Raw genomic sequence first — 18,564 nt, forward strand, 5'->3', positions numbered from 1 at the left:
TGTTCAGCTATATACAGTTAGATATATTCTTAAATTGCAATCATAATTTACCTAAAATGATCTGGGCCTGAATCTCATTTTCTTCTGCTGGCACTCTCTATCAAGTGTCTCATGATTGCTAAACAACTCCCCTGGGTCCAGGAGAGTTTTTAATCTGTTCTGTTCTCGATCTGTTGTGAAACACTTTCAGGGTTGTGTAGACATGCACTTAACACCTAAACTGTGTGCAATTATGTCATAGTAAGTCATTTGCAACACAGAAGTTTCATTAATTTTACCTGCAGCCTTGAACTATTTAGCTGCTGTTATACACATAAGACTAGGTTGAAGGTATGTGGTCTATGAAATGTGTGGCATGAACAATGAACTGTTTAGCAGCAACAGACCCTTAGTCCTCTTTAAGTATATCAGAAACTGCTGCAATGTCAAACCGCCAACTTTCTTCAAGCCAGAGAATCAGGTTCACATTAATATTTCGCAGCAGCAGTGGCTCGGGTTTTCATGGAAACTACTGCCATTCTAGAAGTATTCGAACCTAAAAAGCCTCTTTTACATTCTCAGAGAAGGTTTTAGTTCCTCATTAAGTGTCTATGAAGCTGTTAAGAGCATCTGTGAAACAGGAAAGGAAGCACTACTACCACATCACAGACTGAAATGGGTCCACATTATTACAGTAGTGCAATAAAATGTTAGGCTATAATATGAAAGACTGATGGTGTGTATAAATGGGTAAACTGGATTATGAGGATTTACATTTAACATTTAATCTCTGTTGTGGAATGTGTGTGTTCCTGCATATAGCATATAGACAGTCTTTGTTTTCATTAAATGGAAAGAGTTTCACTGCAGCAATATGCAGTAGTGGGACTTTATTGTGATCTTGGCAACTTTGGCAGAAAACTTGTCCGATCATCCTCCCTCAATTATTTTTGCCTGTACTTAACATAACGTAGTTGGTTATATATCCCAAAATATAAAAAATAATTTAAACCACAGCGGCCCTGACCAGGATAAAGCAGTTCCTGAAGATGAACGAATAAATAAATGAAGCCCAGGTTAAACCAGACACATGAGCACCTCGCCACATCCAATATGCTGCCGTGTTAATTAACATGTCCTTTCTTTGTCCTGTGAGCTTCACATCTGAATGCCCACTCCTACTCGCATGAGAGGAAATTTCACCTGCTAACACCCTTTTTTTTCCCTCGCACAAACCTCTATTATGCATGGCTGTTAATTTTTTGTTGTTAATGTTGTTGAATTTCCACTCTTTTTTGGCCTTTTTTGTAGATATTGATGAGTGTAAAGGTAATCATAGATGTCAGTATGGTTGTGACAACATGTTAGGAGGGTACCGCTGCAGTTGCCCCAGAGGCTACGCCCAGCACTACCAGTGGAACCAGTGTGTTGGTGAGTAGCACAAATAAGTGAAGACCAGTGTGTTTATTCTGTATGTGCTTATCTTTTATTGCAAAAGGCTGACCGCCACAAATATTTTATTTCACCACTTACTTTAATATAGCATTCCTAAAAGCTGTGTGCTTAATATGAGTATCTTGCCAACAGTGCTATTGTTGCAAACATGTTCCAGCAGAGACATTTGTTTTTTATTGTAAGCAATTGTTCAGAACTTTATATATTTGTGATTAGGTGGAACAACAGCACCATCTATGGAACAGTGAAATTGTGCCTTGATTGTGCCAAATTCACAATAGTCAGTTGTAACATCACTTATGTAATGTCTATCTTTCACAAAGAAATCCATATATAATCAACAATGAATAAAATACTTAAAAAAAGCAACTAAAATGATGACACCACATCCACACAGCTCTTTATAACACTTAACTGTCTGTGCTGTAGATGAGAATGAGTGTTCCATTCCCGGCACCTGTGGCACTGCGTCATGTTACAACACATTGGGCAGCTTCAAGTGTGCCTGTCCTCCTGGATTCATCTTCGAGCAGCTCTCCAGCAGCTGCCAGGACGTGGATGAATGCGCCTCCTTCAAAAACCCCTGCAGCTACGGCTGCTCCAACACCCAAGGAGGCTACAAATGTGGCTGTCCTCCTGGATACTATAGGGTCGGCCAAGGGTGAGGAGGGCATGTGGCATGCTAAGGGCATTTGAGCTTGGGGCGATATTACTAGGATACTAAGATATAATATGTACAGTGGCGAATGCTGAAAAGTCAGTCCTGATTATTACTTTGACTATTATTTGATTATTGGTTGTATAATTTACAGTTTTTAAGCACTTTTAAGAGCCTTGTTTTTACCATGCATACTGCTAAGAGTAGCTTTACCTTTAATTGTCAGTGTTCTTGTAATACCATTACACTGTAGTCTGAAAATGAATTTTGAGGATGTTTACGTGTGTGTACAGGCACTGTGTGTCAAGTCTGGGCTTTGGGAAGGGTCAGCTGGCATCTGTCAGTGCAGCTGGAACAGCAGAGGATAACAGCCTCTCTCCTGAAGGCTGCTATGATTGCAGTGTCAACAGTCCACATAAGAGAGGAATCCGGAAGAGACACACCATCCACCAAACAGAGCCAGAGGAGGTAAAAGTAATTAGAATAGACAGCAAATATATAATATAGATATCTCATGGCTTAATTTCTTCACTGATGTTTTGTTGAAGGTTTAGTCCAGGGGTGTTAAACACATGGCCCAGTAAAGGTTCTAAGCCATCACACCAAATGAATTTAGAATCAGTGTTTTAAATTAATTAATTAAAATCATCCTGTGGACTGTAGTTATTCTAAACAAGAGCTAATCTGTTGTTCCTCTAGGAGGCAACAGAGAGAAATACACCAGCAACTTAAATAGGGACGACTGTATGCCTGCTCATTCATGCAATCATCCAATCAGCCTGCCAACATCAAAATGGGTAAAATGTGATCTCAGTGACTTTTGGCATTGCGGTGCCAGGTAGGCTGGTTGGAGTATTTCAGAAATTAATGAAAAAGAATAAGAATAAGAATGAATGAATATGAATTAATGTGAGTGAATGGATATAAATATGAATATACACTCACTGTCCACTTTATTAGGAACACCTATACACCTGAACATTTATACAGTTATCCAATCAGCCAATCATGTGGCAGCAGCGCAATGTATAAAATCATGCAAATACAGGTCAAGAGCTTTGGTTACTGTTTGCATCAAACAGCAGAATGGGGAAATAGTGTGATCTCTTTGACTTAACCATGGCATGGATGTTGGTGCCAGATGGGCTGGTTTGAGTATTTCAGAAATTGCTCATCTCAGCATCTCAGAATGCACGGCACATTGAACCTTCAAGCAGATGTGCTACAACAGCAGAGGACCACATGGGGTTCCACTCCTGTCAGCCAAGAACAAGAATCTGAGGCTACAGTGGGTACAGGTTCACTGAAATTGCACAGGTAAAGATTGGAAAAACATTACCTGGTCTTTTTTTTTATCTTCTGTCAACCACCGTAGTCAAAGCCACTGAGATAATAATTTTTACAATTCTGATGTTTGTTGTGAATATTAACTGAAGCTCTTGACCTGTATTTGACCTGCTTGGTCTACTAAACAAATTTTTTTGGTCCAGCCAACTTTTACAGACATGTGCAATGTGGCCTAAAATGCGTTTCACACCCCTGGTTTAGTCCTTAAGGTTAATTAACTTTTAATTGAGATATTGTGAGTAACCCATATTACTTTACTTGGTTTTAGTCTGTGCAGGAAGTTCCAGTCAGCCTGGACAGTGTGGACATGGAGCAGCCCCTGCTACTGGTAGTCAGCATATCCCAGTGCACCCACAAAGAGCACATCCTGGAGCTGGTGCCTGCCCTCAGGCCTCTCATTCATCATGTCACTTATAACATCACAGAGGGCAATCAGGATGAACTATTCCAACTCCAGCAGCGTGAGGAGCTCAGCTACCTGCACTGCATGCCTGAGAAAGCTTTTCCAGGGTTTTATATTTTAATGATCAGCAGTTCTCCACTGTATGATCACACAGAACTGCTGCAGTTACAGAACAACAGGGAAAGAGACTACCTCTCAGGTGAGCTAGGACAGAACCTGCACATGAAGCTGCACATTACACTACAGTAAAGCAATATTGTGCGTCACTCGCATACAAAAACCCGCAGCTGGAGGGCGATAAGATATTTTTGTTTTACACAAGTGCCTGCAGTATACATATGATGGTATTTCATGGTGCTTTTCTAAAATATAAATTAGTTCTATTTACGGGTCACATCTTCCCTAAAGAAAGAGCCAAAGCTAAATCTGTGAATATGGTCTCATCCAGTTAAATCATTCTTGTGCAGCTTCAGATCACCTCTTAACATCAGTTGAAGGTACTTCTTTAAAATGGTTGTATTCTTTTTGAAATTGTGACAGTTATGAATATATTATGGTTATTAAGATAATATAATCCATAAAAATGAGTCTTGACTTGCCAAAATCATAGTTGTATGTGTTTGACAGTTAAACACTCCTATTCAAAGTGTAAATTAATTGATGTATATATATATTATAGGTAGCTTTTTTATGAAACTGGTTTTATATTTATTACTATTTTTAAAAAATATATATATTTTGATATTGTCTAACAAAGGTATGAGAATGCAAAATTAGTACAAAATTTATTTTAAAAAAAAACAAAAACAAAAAACAAACAAACAAAAAAAAAGCAGGAAAACCAAGACTGTTCTGTTTATACACTGCTATGTTAAGGGAGAAGTTCATATTTTTCACTTTCTAGTATAATATAAAGAACAGCAACAGAATGGGGGAACAGAATCTTTATTTCCAAAATGTGTGTGTTTATATTCAGTCCTTTTTGCATTCAGTCACTTGAAAGCAACTGGAGCTGCATTTTAAATACCCCCTCTGCTGTCAACAGTCAGATCCAGAATTAGAAAGAGGAAATAATGTGATCACAGTGACATTGACAAAGGAATGGCATGGCATGACTGTTGGTGCCAGATGGGCTGGTTTAGAGACTTCAGGAATTACTGCTTTCCTGAGAATTTCACACACAAAAGTCTCTAGAGATTACACAGAATAGTGCAAAAAAAAACCAAAACATCCAGTGTGTGGCATTCTGAAGGCAGAAACGCCTTGTTGAGGTCAGTGGAGAATGGCCAGACTCTTTCAAGGTGACAGAAAGGCCCCAGTAACTCAAATGTTGAGCAGAAAAGCATCTCAGAGCATCACTTGGTCTTTTTTCAATCTTCAATTGTCCGGTTTTGGTGAACCTGTACCCACTGTTGTGCATCAAAATAGAAGATCAGCATCTTCTGAAATACTCAAACCAACCTGTCTGGTTCTCATCTTTTCAAAGTGAGATAAAGCGAATTAAGCTATTTTTTTTTTTTTTAAACCAAGGGTGAAAATAATAATGGAGCTGATGTATACAATAGTAATAGTAAAAGTGAGTATCTGTAGTACTGATATGAGTAGAGTCGACTATATACAGACACAGTGAACTATTGTGGAACACAGATGTTCTTAATTAGATTTAATTTGAAAAATAGCTATATATTTAATTTAATGTGCATGGGTTTATGTTTAAACATTTTTAGATCACAATAAAGGAGCCAACAAAAATGAATCTGGCCAACTTCATTGGCCATTTTTAATTGTATGGTGGTATATTTCAATCTTTTCAGCTATTTCAGTAGCGGAAATTAATCAGATTTACAAGACAGAGGACATTATGCATGAATAAGACCAAAAACAGAAGAAAGCTTGAATAAACATAAATTAGAAGATAAAAATGAACAATATCCTTTGGATTTAGTGTGGAATTTAGTTCAACAGTGTCCAGGAATTGTTTTTGATTAAGAAGCTAATTTGCCATTAATGTGTATTTGCAATTTAAATTATATTGAAAGCAATATTAACTGTAAATTCTGTCTCTGTTCCATTCTTTTCAATGAAAATATTTTTTTTAATGTTTAGAAGCTATGCATATAATATTCTTAAAAAAGCTTGAATGAGAATTATAGCTTGAGTGTAATTTTTATGCTGTTTAAAAAAAAAATAGTATACTCTCATAACAGGATAAGAGGATTTCATTGCATTTGACTGGTAGTGTGAGAAAATCTGCAAATGTGTTTCATTTCATTCAATTAATATTATAAATACATAGATAAAAATTGAAAAAGGCTACAAAAAGGCTATTTGGCTATAAAAAATAAAGTTTATTTGGAATTCACTCAATCGATTTTCACCTAGTACTCCCCTTTCCCAATACACTCAATCACATATGAATTTATAGAAAATCAAAAATGAACTAACATTTTGTACTTTTATAAATAAAATGTTTGAATTTTCTTTTTATTGTTACATTTATGATACATTCCTCCATTCTCTAGTGTGTCTATGAAATTTTATTTGGTCATTAACCCAGCTCATAAACCATTGCATATTTGCTGAACAGAAAAAGGTGCTGAGTCTAGAGTCTCTTAGACTAGAACCCACAGGACGAGCACTCTCATTTATTCTCCATGCACCCTCTATGGCTGACCCAATGTCCCTGCATGAGGCTGAAACAAATGTTTGTGTCACTGTCTAACACACGATGGCAGTGTTGTTCCACCAACAAAAATGAATACTCACAACGGACCTGTTTTATGTGATGGTGATTAATTGAATTATAAAATACAGACATTTGTTACATTGAGTTTACATTTGATTTTTTTTTTTATTTATTGCAATAAAGATGTACAAAGTATTGGTAACCTTAAATGTTAAAATGTTAGAAAAATCATTTGTGACAATTAACAGTACAATATATCAAAACATTACTCTTTCAACTAAGATCCATTAGATCCACCCTTTCAGCTTGAGCAAAAACTCAACCACTTGCCAAAGCTCTTCTTTAAAAGTCATATAAAAGATAGAAATATAGACACAAAAAAGGAAGAACAAAGTTTTAAAAGTAATCAAAAAGAAACAAAATCAACATGCAATTAATTTAAAACAAAAAAGGAGAAATCTAATCTAAAATAAATATTCATTTCTCCATATTAATTTTGCCATTATTACTCCACTCCCTTAATTTATCTGGTTAGGCTAGAGTGTATTTACAAGTTAGTAAAGAAATACAGTGTGAACTAGACTTGGGAGCTACAATGCTGACTTCTGTTTTTCATCATTTGTCATTGCTCCCAGCTCTGATGGAGTGAGAGGAACTGGGCTTTGGCTACACATGGACCAGTAGGTTGATAGAAATGCAGCAACTTGGGAAAAACACACACACACACACACACACACACACACACACACACACACACACACACACACACAGTTGATCTCGGAAGGTCTAGCACACAACAGCTGTGAAAGGCACGTATGAAGTGCCCCGTTATCCCATGGTACAGTAACCTCTACTGCCACAGCTACATGTAGCTATACATTTAGCACACTTATGTACAAACACAGTAGGTGATTGGTACATTGTACACGTGTCACACGTACTAAATACAAATTCTGTTTACACACTAGAGTATATATATAGAGAAAGAGTTATAAATGAGTATATTCATTCAATTGTGCATGGCATATTTCTCACATGGCGATGGGTGATGAACACACATTGTCGAGATGCAGTCGTGTAGGTATTTATAGTACAAAGTGCCCAACAAAGCACATCACACCATTAAGCATGTCTTGTGGCTCTGTAGAGAAAAGCTGGAAAAAATACTTTGCTAAAATATGTGGACAGAAAACAACTGCTTGTTTTTCAGCATTAGTGTTTACATTCAAATGACATTTAAAGCAACACATCACATTTCATGAAGACTACAGTAAGTACAGGAAGGAGGCAAAGATATTTGTGTAACTAACCAATAGATTGTTGTAGAATTGCACTGTAAGGCAATTTCTTTTATTTTAAAATGCCCCACTGTCTAGAACTGTGGTCACAGGATTCGCATCGGTATCTTCCATCTCGGTCTTGTCTGGTCCCGTTGACAAAGAATGAAGTAAATGGTAACCGACAATGAACAATAAATTGTAAATGCACTGCAGGTGGGGGGAAATCCAATCCTGAGTTTGGATGAGTCACTTTTTTATTACTATCAGTGTCATTAGAAATGACTGGGAAACACGTAGCACTTATCTCAGTTCACCTGCATAGAGGTACTTCTGCATCTCATGCAACACCACCACAGACATGTGGACAACATTCTCATTACCTCAGTCAACTTTTCAATACATTCTGGAAACTGTAGAATGGCTTCAGACAGGTCTCGACAACTACACTGTACAAGACCAGGAAGCCCCTAAATTTATGCTAATATAACAATAGGATGCTGCAACAGTCCATTACTTTACACTAACATGAACGGGAGAGTTAGTTTATGTCCAGGTTATGACAAGGTTTGATGTGGTTCACTGAAAAGCCTTACTCTGTAGCTACAACTCTGGACTGTATGAAAAACATGGCCCACTCTATGGGAGAAATTTAAAACAAAACTAACACAGATTAAGGGGAAAAAAAGACAACTGACATTACACATTCTGTTTTCATGCATCTATTGATCTGTCTACATCTGCATTTACCTGCTAATCAATCAACCAGCCAGTATGGCTTATAAGATAGAAGTTAACAATCATTACTTCTGCTTTTAAGGCAAAGTCATCCTCTATAGCAGAACCTGCAGATTTGTGAAATTAGGTAAATGCATGTTCAAGAGGTTACATCACATATTTGGTTGATTGTTCTTTGTGTGTCCATCACTTTATAGCAGCTTTGATGTCCCGCTGTTTGGGACAACTTCCTTTCAGACAAGAACCTGTCATCTTAAAGCCATAGGATGTTCGTCTGCCCTTGAAGGATCAAGTTCTACAGTGTTCTGTTTAGAGTGCCCTTCAACCGTACATTTGAATTCACATCCAGGATTAGTGGAGGTTACTACACTAGGAACACTAAAACCCGTTCACAGTTTAAAGGAAGACCTGAAATATGAAAAAAGATAGAAACAAAAGATAAAAGGCAACTGGGGAAAAATAAACCTTACCAGGAAAAGAAACAAGAACCTTTTTTTATGCTAAGGAGTGGAAGCCAATGCCAATTCCAGTCCACTAGCATTAAAAAAATAATCACTGAAATGAAATCATTTTAAATACCCAATTTGAAAGGTACTATAATATATCTACATTTAGTTGAGCATATATCAGGGCAAAGTTTAATAATCTAATTTGATTGAACTGGAAGGCACATCTATAAGGCTATAAAAGGTGTTGCAAAGCATTCTGCATGATTTTCTCCCAAGCAAGGAAAAAGGAACCCAGGGTGATTATTGCTGCTTCAAAAAGCAAAAAAAAAAAAATTTATACATATCTCTCCACAATTTATTGTGATGATTCTAATGGTGCTAATGGTGATCAGAACAATATGTACTTCATGCTCAGATGCCTGTGAGCCAAAGAAACTGTGACCTTAAATAATTGAACAGGTTCTCATCTTGTTTTCCGATGCCTGGATGAAGCATTTCTGAAATTCTCATTTTCAGTCTCCACATAATTTCTCAGTGGCAGACATCACTGAGCTACAAAAATGAAGACCTTGCCAAAGAAGATGCTCTCAGTCTCTGTATTGTCCACTTGTCCATCACACTCATTACCTGACAGTCCCAGGCAATCTACCTTTATCGTGTTGGTGCGTGCACATTTGTGTTAAGTGTCGGCATATCATCAAGGTGTGCTTTACAGGATCAGTGATAATCAAATCGTTTAAGAGTAGAACGTGAGGACGCTCTGGTGGTTGCCACGCACCAAGAGAATAGGAGGGAGATCCTTGGACAGAGTGTCCAACCAGGACATGTACAGGGCACTGGACACCGCCCCTTTTCTGGCCAAGGGCATACTCCTGTTAGACAAAGAGAGAGAGCAATTGGTGTTAGTCAAGTTATACAGTCACCCCAAGGTGACATCATGCAAACTGAAAGCAGCTTGAATTGCGTAATGCATTTTTCATATTCACATGTAATTACTTTTCCTTCTTTAACTTTACAAAGCTAACATTGACATGGCATTACTAACCCAAATAAAATGACATTTTTTAAACTGTGTTTTATTAGATTTTTTCAAGTATTAATGGCCTGATTTAATTCATTTAAAGTCATGACTGATCTTGAAAAGATTACCACCAAAAGGAACATGATCAGGAATATCTTTTACATGGTGTCTTATATAGAGAAGGTTAGGAGCTGGAACTTTTATTTAAAAAAAAAAAAAAAAAAGGAAAAATTAGATGGTTGAAATCAACCAGGCACTCAGATTTGAGACCACCATTTAATAATAATAATAATAATAATAATAATAATAATAAAAACATTTGATAGTTAAAGGCCTAAGAGTGGCAGCTTGCCAGTGCTGGGATATAAATTCTCAACCTTCTGATCTGTAGCCCAGAGCTTTAACCACTAACCCACGACTGCCAACCACTAAGTGACTTGATTTACGTAATCACGCATTTTACAGACAATCAGACGATCGACACTGCTGTGGTGGGACGTGGAGACATAAGAGGTGTTCAGTAAAACAGAACTGAAATCCCAGTGCTGTTACGGATTAGTGGTCAGTGGAGGGGGGGAGAAAAAAAAAAGAAAAAAAGAAAAAAAGAAAAAGAAAAAGAAAAAAAAAAAAAAAAAAAAGGAATGGCCGATGTTAGTATGGTCTAAGTTTTCAGTGTTTTACACTCCTGCCTAGGGTTACACGTTTTCTCGCTGGACGTAACAGCGTACTGATGACCTTAAATGCAGTGCTCACCACTCTGAATGACTGTGACCAATTCCTTATCACAGAAAAGTGGATAAGTTTCATTTTCATTCATCACTGAGTAATGTGTTTAAAGGTCATGTGAATACTATAAGAGTGAAATGAAGCTGATAATAACAGTGAGACTATATTAAAATGCTGTTTCTGCCTCATCCAGTGAGTTAAATCTGCTCACATGGATGTTCTCAATTAAAAATATATTACTGATTTAGAGCAGGGCATTTTCTCACCTTAAAAAGTAAATCATCACAGGGTGAAAATTTCAAGTCCTGAGGGTATTATGTTTGGCTTCAGAGTACTATTACTATTATGATTACTATCTCCGGTTACAGTGCAACACTGCTTGTTCACTTAAGGCTCTTAATGAGGTAGACCTGTCCTATACACACTCTTACAGATTATTAAAAAATAAAAAACAATAAAAGGAGCACACACAACCGTTAATCGATTCTTGTTGATGGAGTCACCTCTACTTACATGACAATGAGGTTGGCTGTGCTTGAGTGCTCCTTCAGCAGCTCATTCAGTCTGACTTGACGATTACTCTGCAAAGCAAACACACAAACACACATGGGGGTTAGTATGAAACACTGGTGTTATGTTACAAGCTGAGTACAGATGCCCTTATTTTACCTGCAATCTTTTATGTAATAAATACAGGCTGCTCTTACTCAAACTACCATAACGTCCATATGTACAACCGAGACATCTCTGTCTAGCTGGGAAAGCGGATAGGCCTCTCGGATGACCAAACAAACTATAGTTAATGAAACGCAGCCTATGTGCACCACACTTTCTGTAATGGAAGCCCATTGACTAATCTCTCAGATATAGAGCGTGTGAGGTTTTATGGAGACTTAAGATTATAAGACAGAGGAAAGTTTTTTTTATATTTTGGTGAGGACCAGATGTCCCCACAAGGATAGGAATATCTGACAGAGCTGGCTGTTCACCATGAGGAAAATGTTTTTTGTTCCTCAAAACCTGCTGCTTGTATTTAAAAAAAAAAAAAAAAAAAAAAAAAACTTATAGAGCCAAAAGGGTTCCTTTTGGTTACTGAGGTTAAGGTTAGATTTAGGTGTAATCATAGCATTAATAAGTAAGACAAATATATGTGTGTTTGTGTGTTGCACGGAGGTTGTGGTCTCATCCCAACCTTAGCCTTGTAAAGCTCCAGCTCATTATCTGTGATTCTCCAGGGCTCATCGGCCTTCAGCTTCTCCGCTGCCTCCTGCTCCATGTCGTCTTCTCTTAGCTTATAGGGCTCAATCATCTGGGAAAATTCTTCCACTCTGCAAAATACACAAACACACTGTATTGTGCGCAAATATGTAATGCTTTTTGTTAATCAACTCGTATGCAAACCTTGTTGACCACATACTTCAAAAAGGGCCACAAGCAAAAATGCTATTGCACTGACATCTCAAGTGGTCACTGTTAATAATATAATGAGAAATGGCGGTGTCATTGCTGACACAAGAGTCCCAAAAAATGCCAAGGACACAATAATTCATGTACCCATAGCTAGATTATATGTTGATTTTTCAGGTCACCATTCAATATTACTAAAATGAAAATGATCAATTTCTTCCTCATTAAACTCTCAGTAAATCCCTTAGTTTATATACACATCATCCTGATCTTTTCAACACAGCTAATAAATGTAATGATTTCTAAACAAGTATTCAGTATTTCATGAAACTAATAAAAAATTAATACAGCAGTGTATAGCATTCTAATAGCATTTGGAGAAAAAACAACTCACATAAAATGAGTTAAAATGCTTTGCTTGGCAATACCAAGACCTTTCAGACTGGATGTGTAAAGATCAGAGATGCACCCAAGACAAGGCCTTTTTGGCCTCATTTCAAAGCTAATTTACAATAGGTCATCCAAAGACTGCTGTGTTTTTACCTTGAGGTTGGGTTTTAAGTAATGTAAGGTTAGAGAATTAAATACCCTGGGCAAAAAAGAAATCACATCCACTAACAGCAGCAACTTATTGGACAGTGTCTTTACCTTTTGTGCTTTATGTCCAGTCAGAACACAACATTGACATTCCCATGTTCCAGGATATATATATATACATAGGGCTGAATGTGTGCGATTTATTCAACAAGCACGATGGGGCACAATCCCATAGAAAACTTGTGGCATTATTTGGAACAGCAGGTAAAACACTGAAGTAGTTCCTTATGAACTCTAGTTGAACTGCACCCAGTCAGAGGAAGAGTGGGCTAAAATTGACAGGAATGGTCTCAACACACACTGGCAGTATCCTTATTAAGGCGAGGGAAGGCGTAAACATGGAAAGAAGTGGCATATGCGACTAATTTTAGTGTTTAAAGCTTGTGTAAATGTGCCAGAGGGGTGGGGTAAGGACATAACTTTTCATTTTTAGTGCTCATTTTGAATACAAATAAAATACATATTAATTCAGTGATACTAAGATAAGCAGAGTAACAGAGAGCCTGTGAAGAGCAAAAATAATTATCCATTAATAATTCAAAAAGGCTATTGTTTTTTTCCCCCTCCAAATGGTAAAGCCATTTGTGGTTGAGTCATGGGAATCTCAACATATTTGTGCATAATTACAAATGAGAGGGCAGTGTGATGAACGGAAAAGGAAGCTGTGGTCCTACCTCTCAGTCTTGGGTTTTGTGTTGATGTCTCCAAGGACTGTGATATCAGAGAAATCTATCCTGAACTTGCTGAGCAGCGTGGCCATCCTGAACAAAGTAAAACACAAAAGCTGGTTACTAAACACCTAGAAAGCCATTCTGATGCAATATAATACTGCTAGAACATGAGCTTCAAAATAAAGAATGTGATGGCTTGCTGTGGACTTAAAAATCTGAATTAGTTAAAGATCTGTAGCTTTGGGAGAGATCAGCTGCAGGACTCTCCCTGGAGAGCAATTTCCTCAGGACTTGAAAAAAAACCCAAAGAACTTCAAAGGAAAAAAACAGCTGGATAAAGTAATATGATGGAACTTCAGTGTCAAGCATTCAACAAAGCTGGAGGCCTTGATATTTTTCTGATGATTAGAATCTCAAAGTAACGCTCAGAGATATCATAGCAGGTGTAATTTTCAGAATAAATGATGACTCATTTCTCAAACAAAAAATGATCTCAGTCCATCCTAAGGCAATAAATGTTATGCAAATTAGGATAAGCTGTTGAAAACGTGACCCGAAATGGACATTTATAAAGTGAAAAGCACTAAGCTGCGTTCTCATGTGATGCCAGAAATCCATTGAGTGATGCTTTCCAACTCATTTTCCATCAGTCTAACCCATGATGTTCACCAATTCACTATGAGGAATGAACCATTCAGCAGTGTCTTTGAAGGAACAAATAAAATCACCCCATTCGGGTGCATTTGATCAGCCACTTAATGTACAATTAAAAACAACAAACAGAGGCAGACAATTACAGTTTTATATACAGCACGCAGTTCATTGGAAGCGAGCAGCCTCCACGCTCCCCCCAGCACGCTATGAAAGGAGCAAACGCCGACCCATCTCTAAATTTAGCAAACAAAGGAGCAGCAAGCAGCTGCAGCGGACAATGGGAAACATTTGTGTTGGACAAAGCCGCCACATGGGTTCAGAGTACACTTCAACACACATATACACACAGAAAGGGAGCGATAGCGAGAAACACAGTGCAGAAGCACTATGTGTAAATGTTTATTATCCAAAGAGAAGCATAGCATTTTAATGTGCCTTGGTTCAGGCTCAGTCTGGAGGATCATTAGTCTGCCCTGAGCAAGTTGGCAACATAGCTAACAAAACTAATCCTAGCAGGCTGAGAAAAAGATAACAGAATTTTACCACAAAAACCCTAGAGTATGTTGGAGGGTAGGATAAACATCACCTGCCAACCTCGATGAGGAATAATGTGTGGTTATAGTCTTTTTACAAATCGATGTCAAATGATGAAACTGTAGTGTGCGTATATACACAGATATACGGTAATCACCAGCTAGTCTGTTTTAGTTAGAATATAGACTCTAGAAATGTTTACATGTAAGAATGGAGGAAATGAAACAGTAGCAACATTTACTTTCTTTCTTACTATTCTAGGAAAAAGATGCTCTGTACAGCAATTAATCGGAAATGTAATGTATTTATTACCATAAAACCCTGTATATATGCACAATCAACTTTAAACTGTGATGAGCTCAGTTACATTGTTTGAACGTGTTTGTGCTTTTACCATTAAAAGTATTTGTAAACTGTTAGTTGACACTTCGCATTTGACACTATTTAATCTTATGTTTTTTGTTTTTTTTTTAATTGCTGTTTTCGACCATTTAACCTAAAAATTTCATCCAAGATCTTTCTTTATATGCTAATAAATAATTAACTGATGTTCACTGTACACTTGTCTAAATGTTGTCCAAGTCAAACCGGCACTGATGGATTATTATTTCACTTTAATGAACTCATAACATTCCCCATTTATCTTGACAGAAAGTGAGAGCACATCTTTCAACCAGGAAATTTCAGACAAGAAAGAGATTTCTAATGTTAGAAGGGAGGAAGGGGGTGGGGTTTTCTAGGGTGTCAGTTAATTTAGGAGAGTTCAAAACACCTATGAAACGGTCAGTCATGCCAGATTCATTTGTTGACTGGCCTATCTGCGGTTTTTTGGTGTGGGGTGTTGAGATAGAGGAAGATGCCCTTTTTGTGTACTTTTGAGTGTTATTATTTAATAATGAGTAGCACCAACAGGGCCGCAGTCCCACCCACTTGGTTTCTGTTGGCTTACAAGACTTAGGCTTGTTCACTTAGAAAAAGTCAACAGGATGTGAAAGTAATCACTACTATCTCATACCATTTCCCCTTCGATAAATTAGCTTTTCAGGTGGGTGAATTTTTATTTGTGTTCGGTTTCACTATTGCTTTAGCTGAAGAAGCAGGAAAGTTATCACTGTAACGCAGGGTCAAAAAAGTGCAAATGCTACAGTTAAATTACCTCTTATAGTGAGCACATAATACTATAATAAGGCTATTAACCAGAAAATTTTGCAGAAAGAGTCATACTAAGAAGGAAAATTAAATTCCTATTAAATTAAGATGTCAATTAAATTAAATTAAATTAAATTGATCACATTTGGAGCTCTAAAATGATTCAAATAAATTCATTTTTAAAAAAAACCCAAAGGCAATAAGATACTAACGATCTGCGATCATGGTCGATCCTGTTGATCTTGCCCCCGATAAACACACGTATCTTACAATCCTTCCACTTCTTCTTGTTGGTGAGCAAGTATGGAATGAGCAGCGTCAGACCTGCAAAAGCAAAATCAGCAAAGCTTAACTGACTGCAAAAGAAAATATGAAACTTTAATCCTTTTTTCATTTTAATCAGCATAAGCCTAGGTGCAAGTTAGCAAAGGATTGTTTTAGGAAGCTGTAACGCACCACCATCGTCGAACAGCCACCAGACATCCACTGTTCCTTTTCCCTGCTTCTTCTGAAACTGCTGACTGGCCTCCAGCAGCTTCTGATCAGCCACATTCAGGGGCGCAGTTGGACTTGCTTTATCTAAAAATGCACACCACCACAAACATACTTCAGGGAAGCACTTGAGCAGTGAAGAAGCAACACAAAAAACTGTTCTTCCATATTAAATCTGACTGCATGGTGATGCATATCAAAATAGAAAAGAGGAAGAGAGGAAAATGCAGAGGTTTTATCTTGAGGCACCAGAGTCACAGAATAATGAAGTCGCTGAACAGAGCTTTGAGCCCAGTTACAGTACACACCTCCAAGCAAACACTACACTGATCTCCACTAAAAAAAGTGTATACTGCCATTACGCAGTTATTGTCAGTCATAGCACATCATCACATTACAGGCACTAGTGTTTACAAAGAATTTTATATTTTAATTGATTTTTACTGGAAGCAGATTTAGCAGCAGAAGGAATCCAGGAGAGAAAGAAAGAAGCTTTATTAGCACACACACACACACACACACACACGGAGAAAGACAGATTTCCCAACTATGATGGAGCACATGGTGCTGTACAGGAATAGAAGCGAGCAGAGGAGGGGGAAAAAAACAACAACATGAAGACTGAAGAAAGAGAAGGGTTATTCTTAACTGACAGTCAACTAGGCAGAGGAGATACTAATAGCTATAAAGAGAGAGAGAAACAGACAGTGAGAGAGAGAGTGAACAAAACCCAAGGTGGACTGCCTGCCTTTTTTCAACAGGGGCTGTGTAGGAGCTTTGCCATCCTCATCATCTTCTGGATAAAGTGCAAAAAAAAAAAAAAAAAAAAAAGAGGGAGAGGTGGAGAAAACAGAAGAGGTTTAATGTTTGCTGCTGTCATGATGGGAAACACGTGCATCAACAGTGAGGTACAATGAGACATCTGTTCTATTAACATTACATTAGAAATGGTTCCAAATGAAACCGGACTGCTCTCTGTAGGGGGAAAGATGAAAAAATATATCAAGCAGATTAACACCATGCACGTCATTTTTACACACACAACCAACAGGTCTGCCATGAAAACACACACACACACACACACACACACACAGCTATCTGATAATCATACTTGATACAAATACAAAACAAAGACTGGTTTAAACATGAACAATTATCTACCTTTGATCTCTGGGCCGTTTAAGAATAAGATCTGATTCAGTGATGGTGAGGAGACACGCATAGCGATGGGAATTCAGTTACACTAAAGAGGTTTTAGGTGAATCTGACAAATTCAGAATGTCCAAAAACACTTGGTGTGTGAGATGGGAGCTGTGATTAGGCCATGCCATCTGGAACTCCTGTATCATACATTTTTTATTATTGTAGGCATGTTCATGACTCAGTGTCATTCATGCGTTATTATTATAGATTAATATCATTTCTATCATAAAGCTGACTCATCAGGTCAGTTTAACTTTCACCAACTCTGCCTGCGCCTGCATATGCCTTATAATAACATTATGTAACACCTGTAATAAACACTGCAATGTTACAACTGCTGCAGCAGCACACAGTTCAACTGGCTCAGTCAAAACACTAACAGACGCAGAAACTACAGTCATAACTGTTGCAGGGGCACATGTACTATAAATACAACAAGATTTGCATTTTAGGCAGGAAATATACTGTGAATGCAAGAAGTGAAAGAAAGGAAGGAGGGAAGGAAGGAAGGAAGGAAGAGAAAACGAGAATCTGATAACAGTAAAAAGAAAAGTAAGAAAAAAGAAACAAAGTGGGGAAAAAAGGAATATTGTGAAAGAAAGAAAGATCTGTATCAAGAAAAAAGGAGAAGGGAGGGATGAAGAGAATTTGAGAAATGCAGAAAGAGAATAAGAGAGATAATAAGAAAAAAAACTGAGAAATGCAGCAAGAAATACAAGGTGAGGAAAAAAAGGAAAAAAAGATACATAATGTGAAATCATCAGAAGTGAAGAGAAGACAGTGTGTACCTGCACTGTGTGTGTGTGTGTGTGCGTGTGTGAGTGAGAGAGAGAGAGAGAGTCGGTATGTAAATCAGAGCTGCTGATTGGTTGGCTGTAAAGTCCGTAGTGACATCACCAGACACCAGCGGGAATTCAAACACGCAGCCGTTGTACTGCTTTACTCTGCTGTTTCTGCTTTTAGTGCGCTCAGCATCACATTCCTGCTCCTGCAGTTAACTCGAGCTGCTGTTTCTCCCGCAGTCTAAATAAAATGATGGTACAGTTTGTAGCTGGATGCACAGACAGACTAATGGAGCAGACATCTGACTCTCCATCTGTCTGCTTAATAAGTATAAT

General features: G+C 37.6%; 2 protein-coding genes across 6 annotated transcripts in view; one reads left to right on the forward strand and one right to left on the reverse strand.

The window, feature by feature from the left end:
- Positions 1-6,322, forward strand: part of LOC113543506 (fibrillin-2) — a 63,607-nt gene extending 57,285 nt beyond the window's left edge. For both annotated transcript variants that reach the window (XM_053241529.1, XM_053241530.1), the window contains exons 62-65: positions 1,291-1,410; positions 1,864-2,095; positions 2,386-2,560; positions 3,708-6,322. In XM_053241529.1, the coding sequence (XP_053097504.1) occupies positions 1,291-1,410; positions 1,864-2,095; positions 2,386-2,560; positions 3,708-4,091 (911 nt within the window). In that variant the 3' untranslated portion in view covers positions 4,092-6,322. The remainder of the gene's footprint in view (positions 1-1,290; positions 1,411-1,863; positions 2,096-2,385; positions 2,561-3,707) is intronic.
- Positions 6,323-6,673: 351 nt separating this feature from the next.
- slc12a2 (solute carrier family 12 member 2) overlaps positions 6,674-18,564 on the reverse strand; it is a 61,267-nt gene continuing 49,376 nt past the window's right edge. For 2 of the 4 annotated variants that reach the window (XM_034312515.2, XM_053241531.1), the window contains exons 21-27: positions 16,992-17,039; positions 16,208-16,330; positions 15,964-16,075; positions 13,418-13,504; positions 11,932-12,067; positions 11,253-11,320; positions 6,674-9,864 (exon numbers count right to left, since the gene is read on the reverse strand). In XM_034312515.2, the coding sequence (XP_034168406.1) occupies positions 9,729-9,864; positions 11,253-11,320; positions 11,932-12,067; positions 13,418-13,504; positions 15,964-16,075; positions 16,208-16,330; positions 16,992-17,039 (710 nt within the window). In that variant the 3' untranslated portion in view covers positions 6,674-9,728. The remainder of the gene's footprint in view (positions 9,865-11,252; positions 11,321-11,931; positions 12,068-13,417; positions 13,505-15,963; positions 16,076-16,207; positions 16,331-16,991; positions 17,040-18,564) is intronic. The other 2 variants (XM_034312516.2, XM_034312517.2) reach the window with 2 other exon arrangements.

Source organism: Pangasianodon hypophthalmus, chromosome 17 (assembly GCF_027358585.1).
Source record: "Pangasianodon hypophthalmus isolate fPanHyp1 chromosome 17, fPanHyp1.pri, whole genome shotgun sequence".
Lineage (NCBI taxonomy): Eukaryota > Metazoa > Chordata > Actinopteri > Siluriformes > Pangasiidae > Pangasianodon > Pangasianodon hypophthalmus.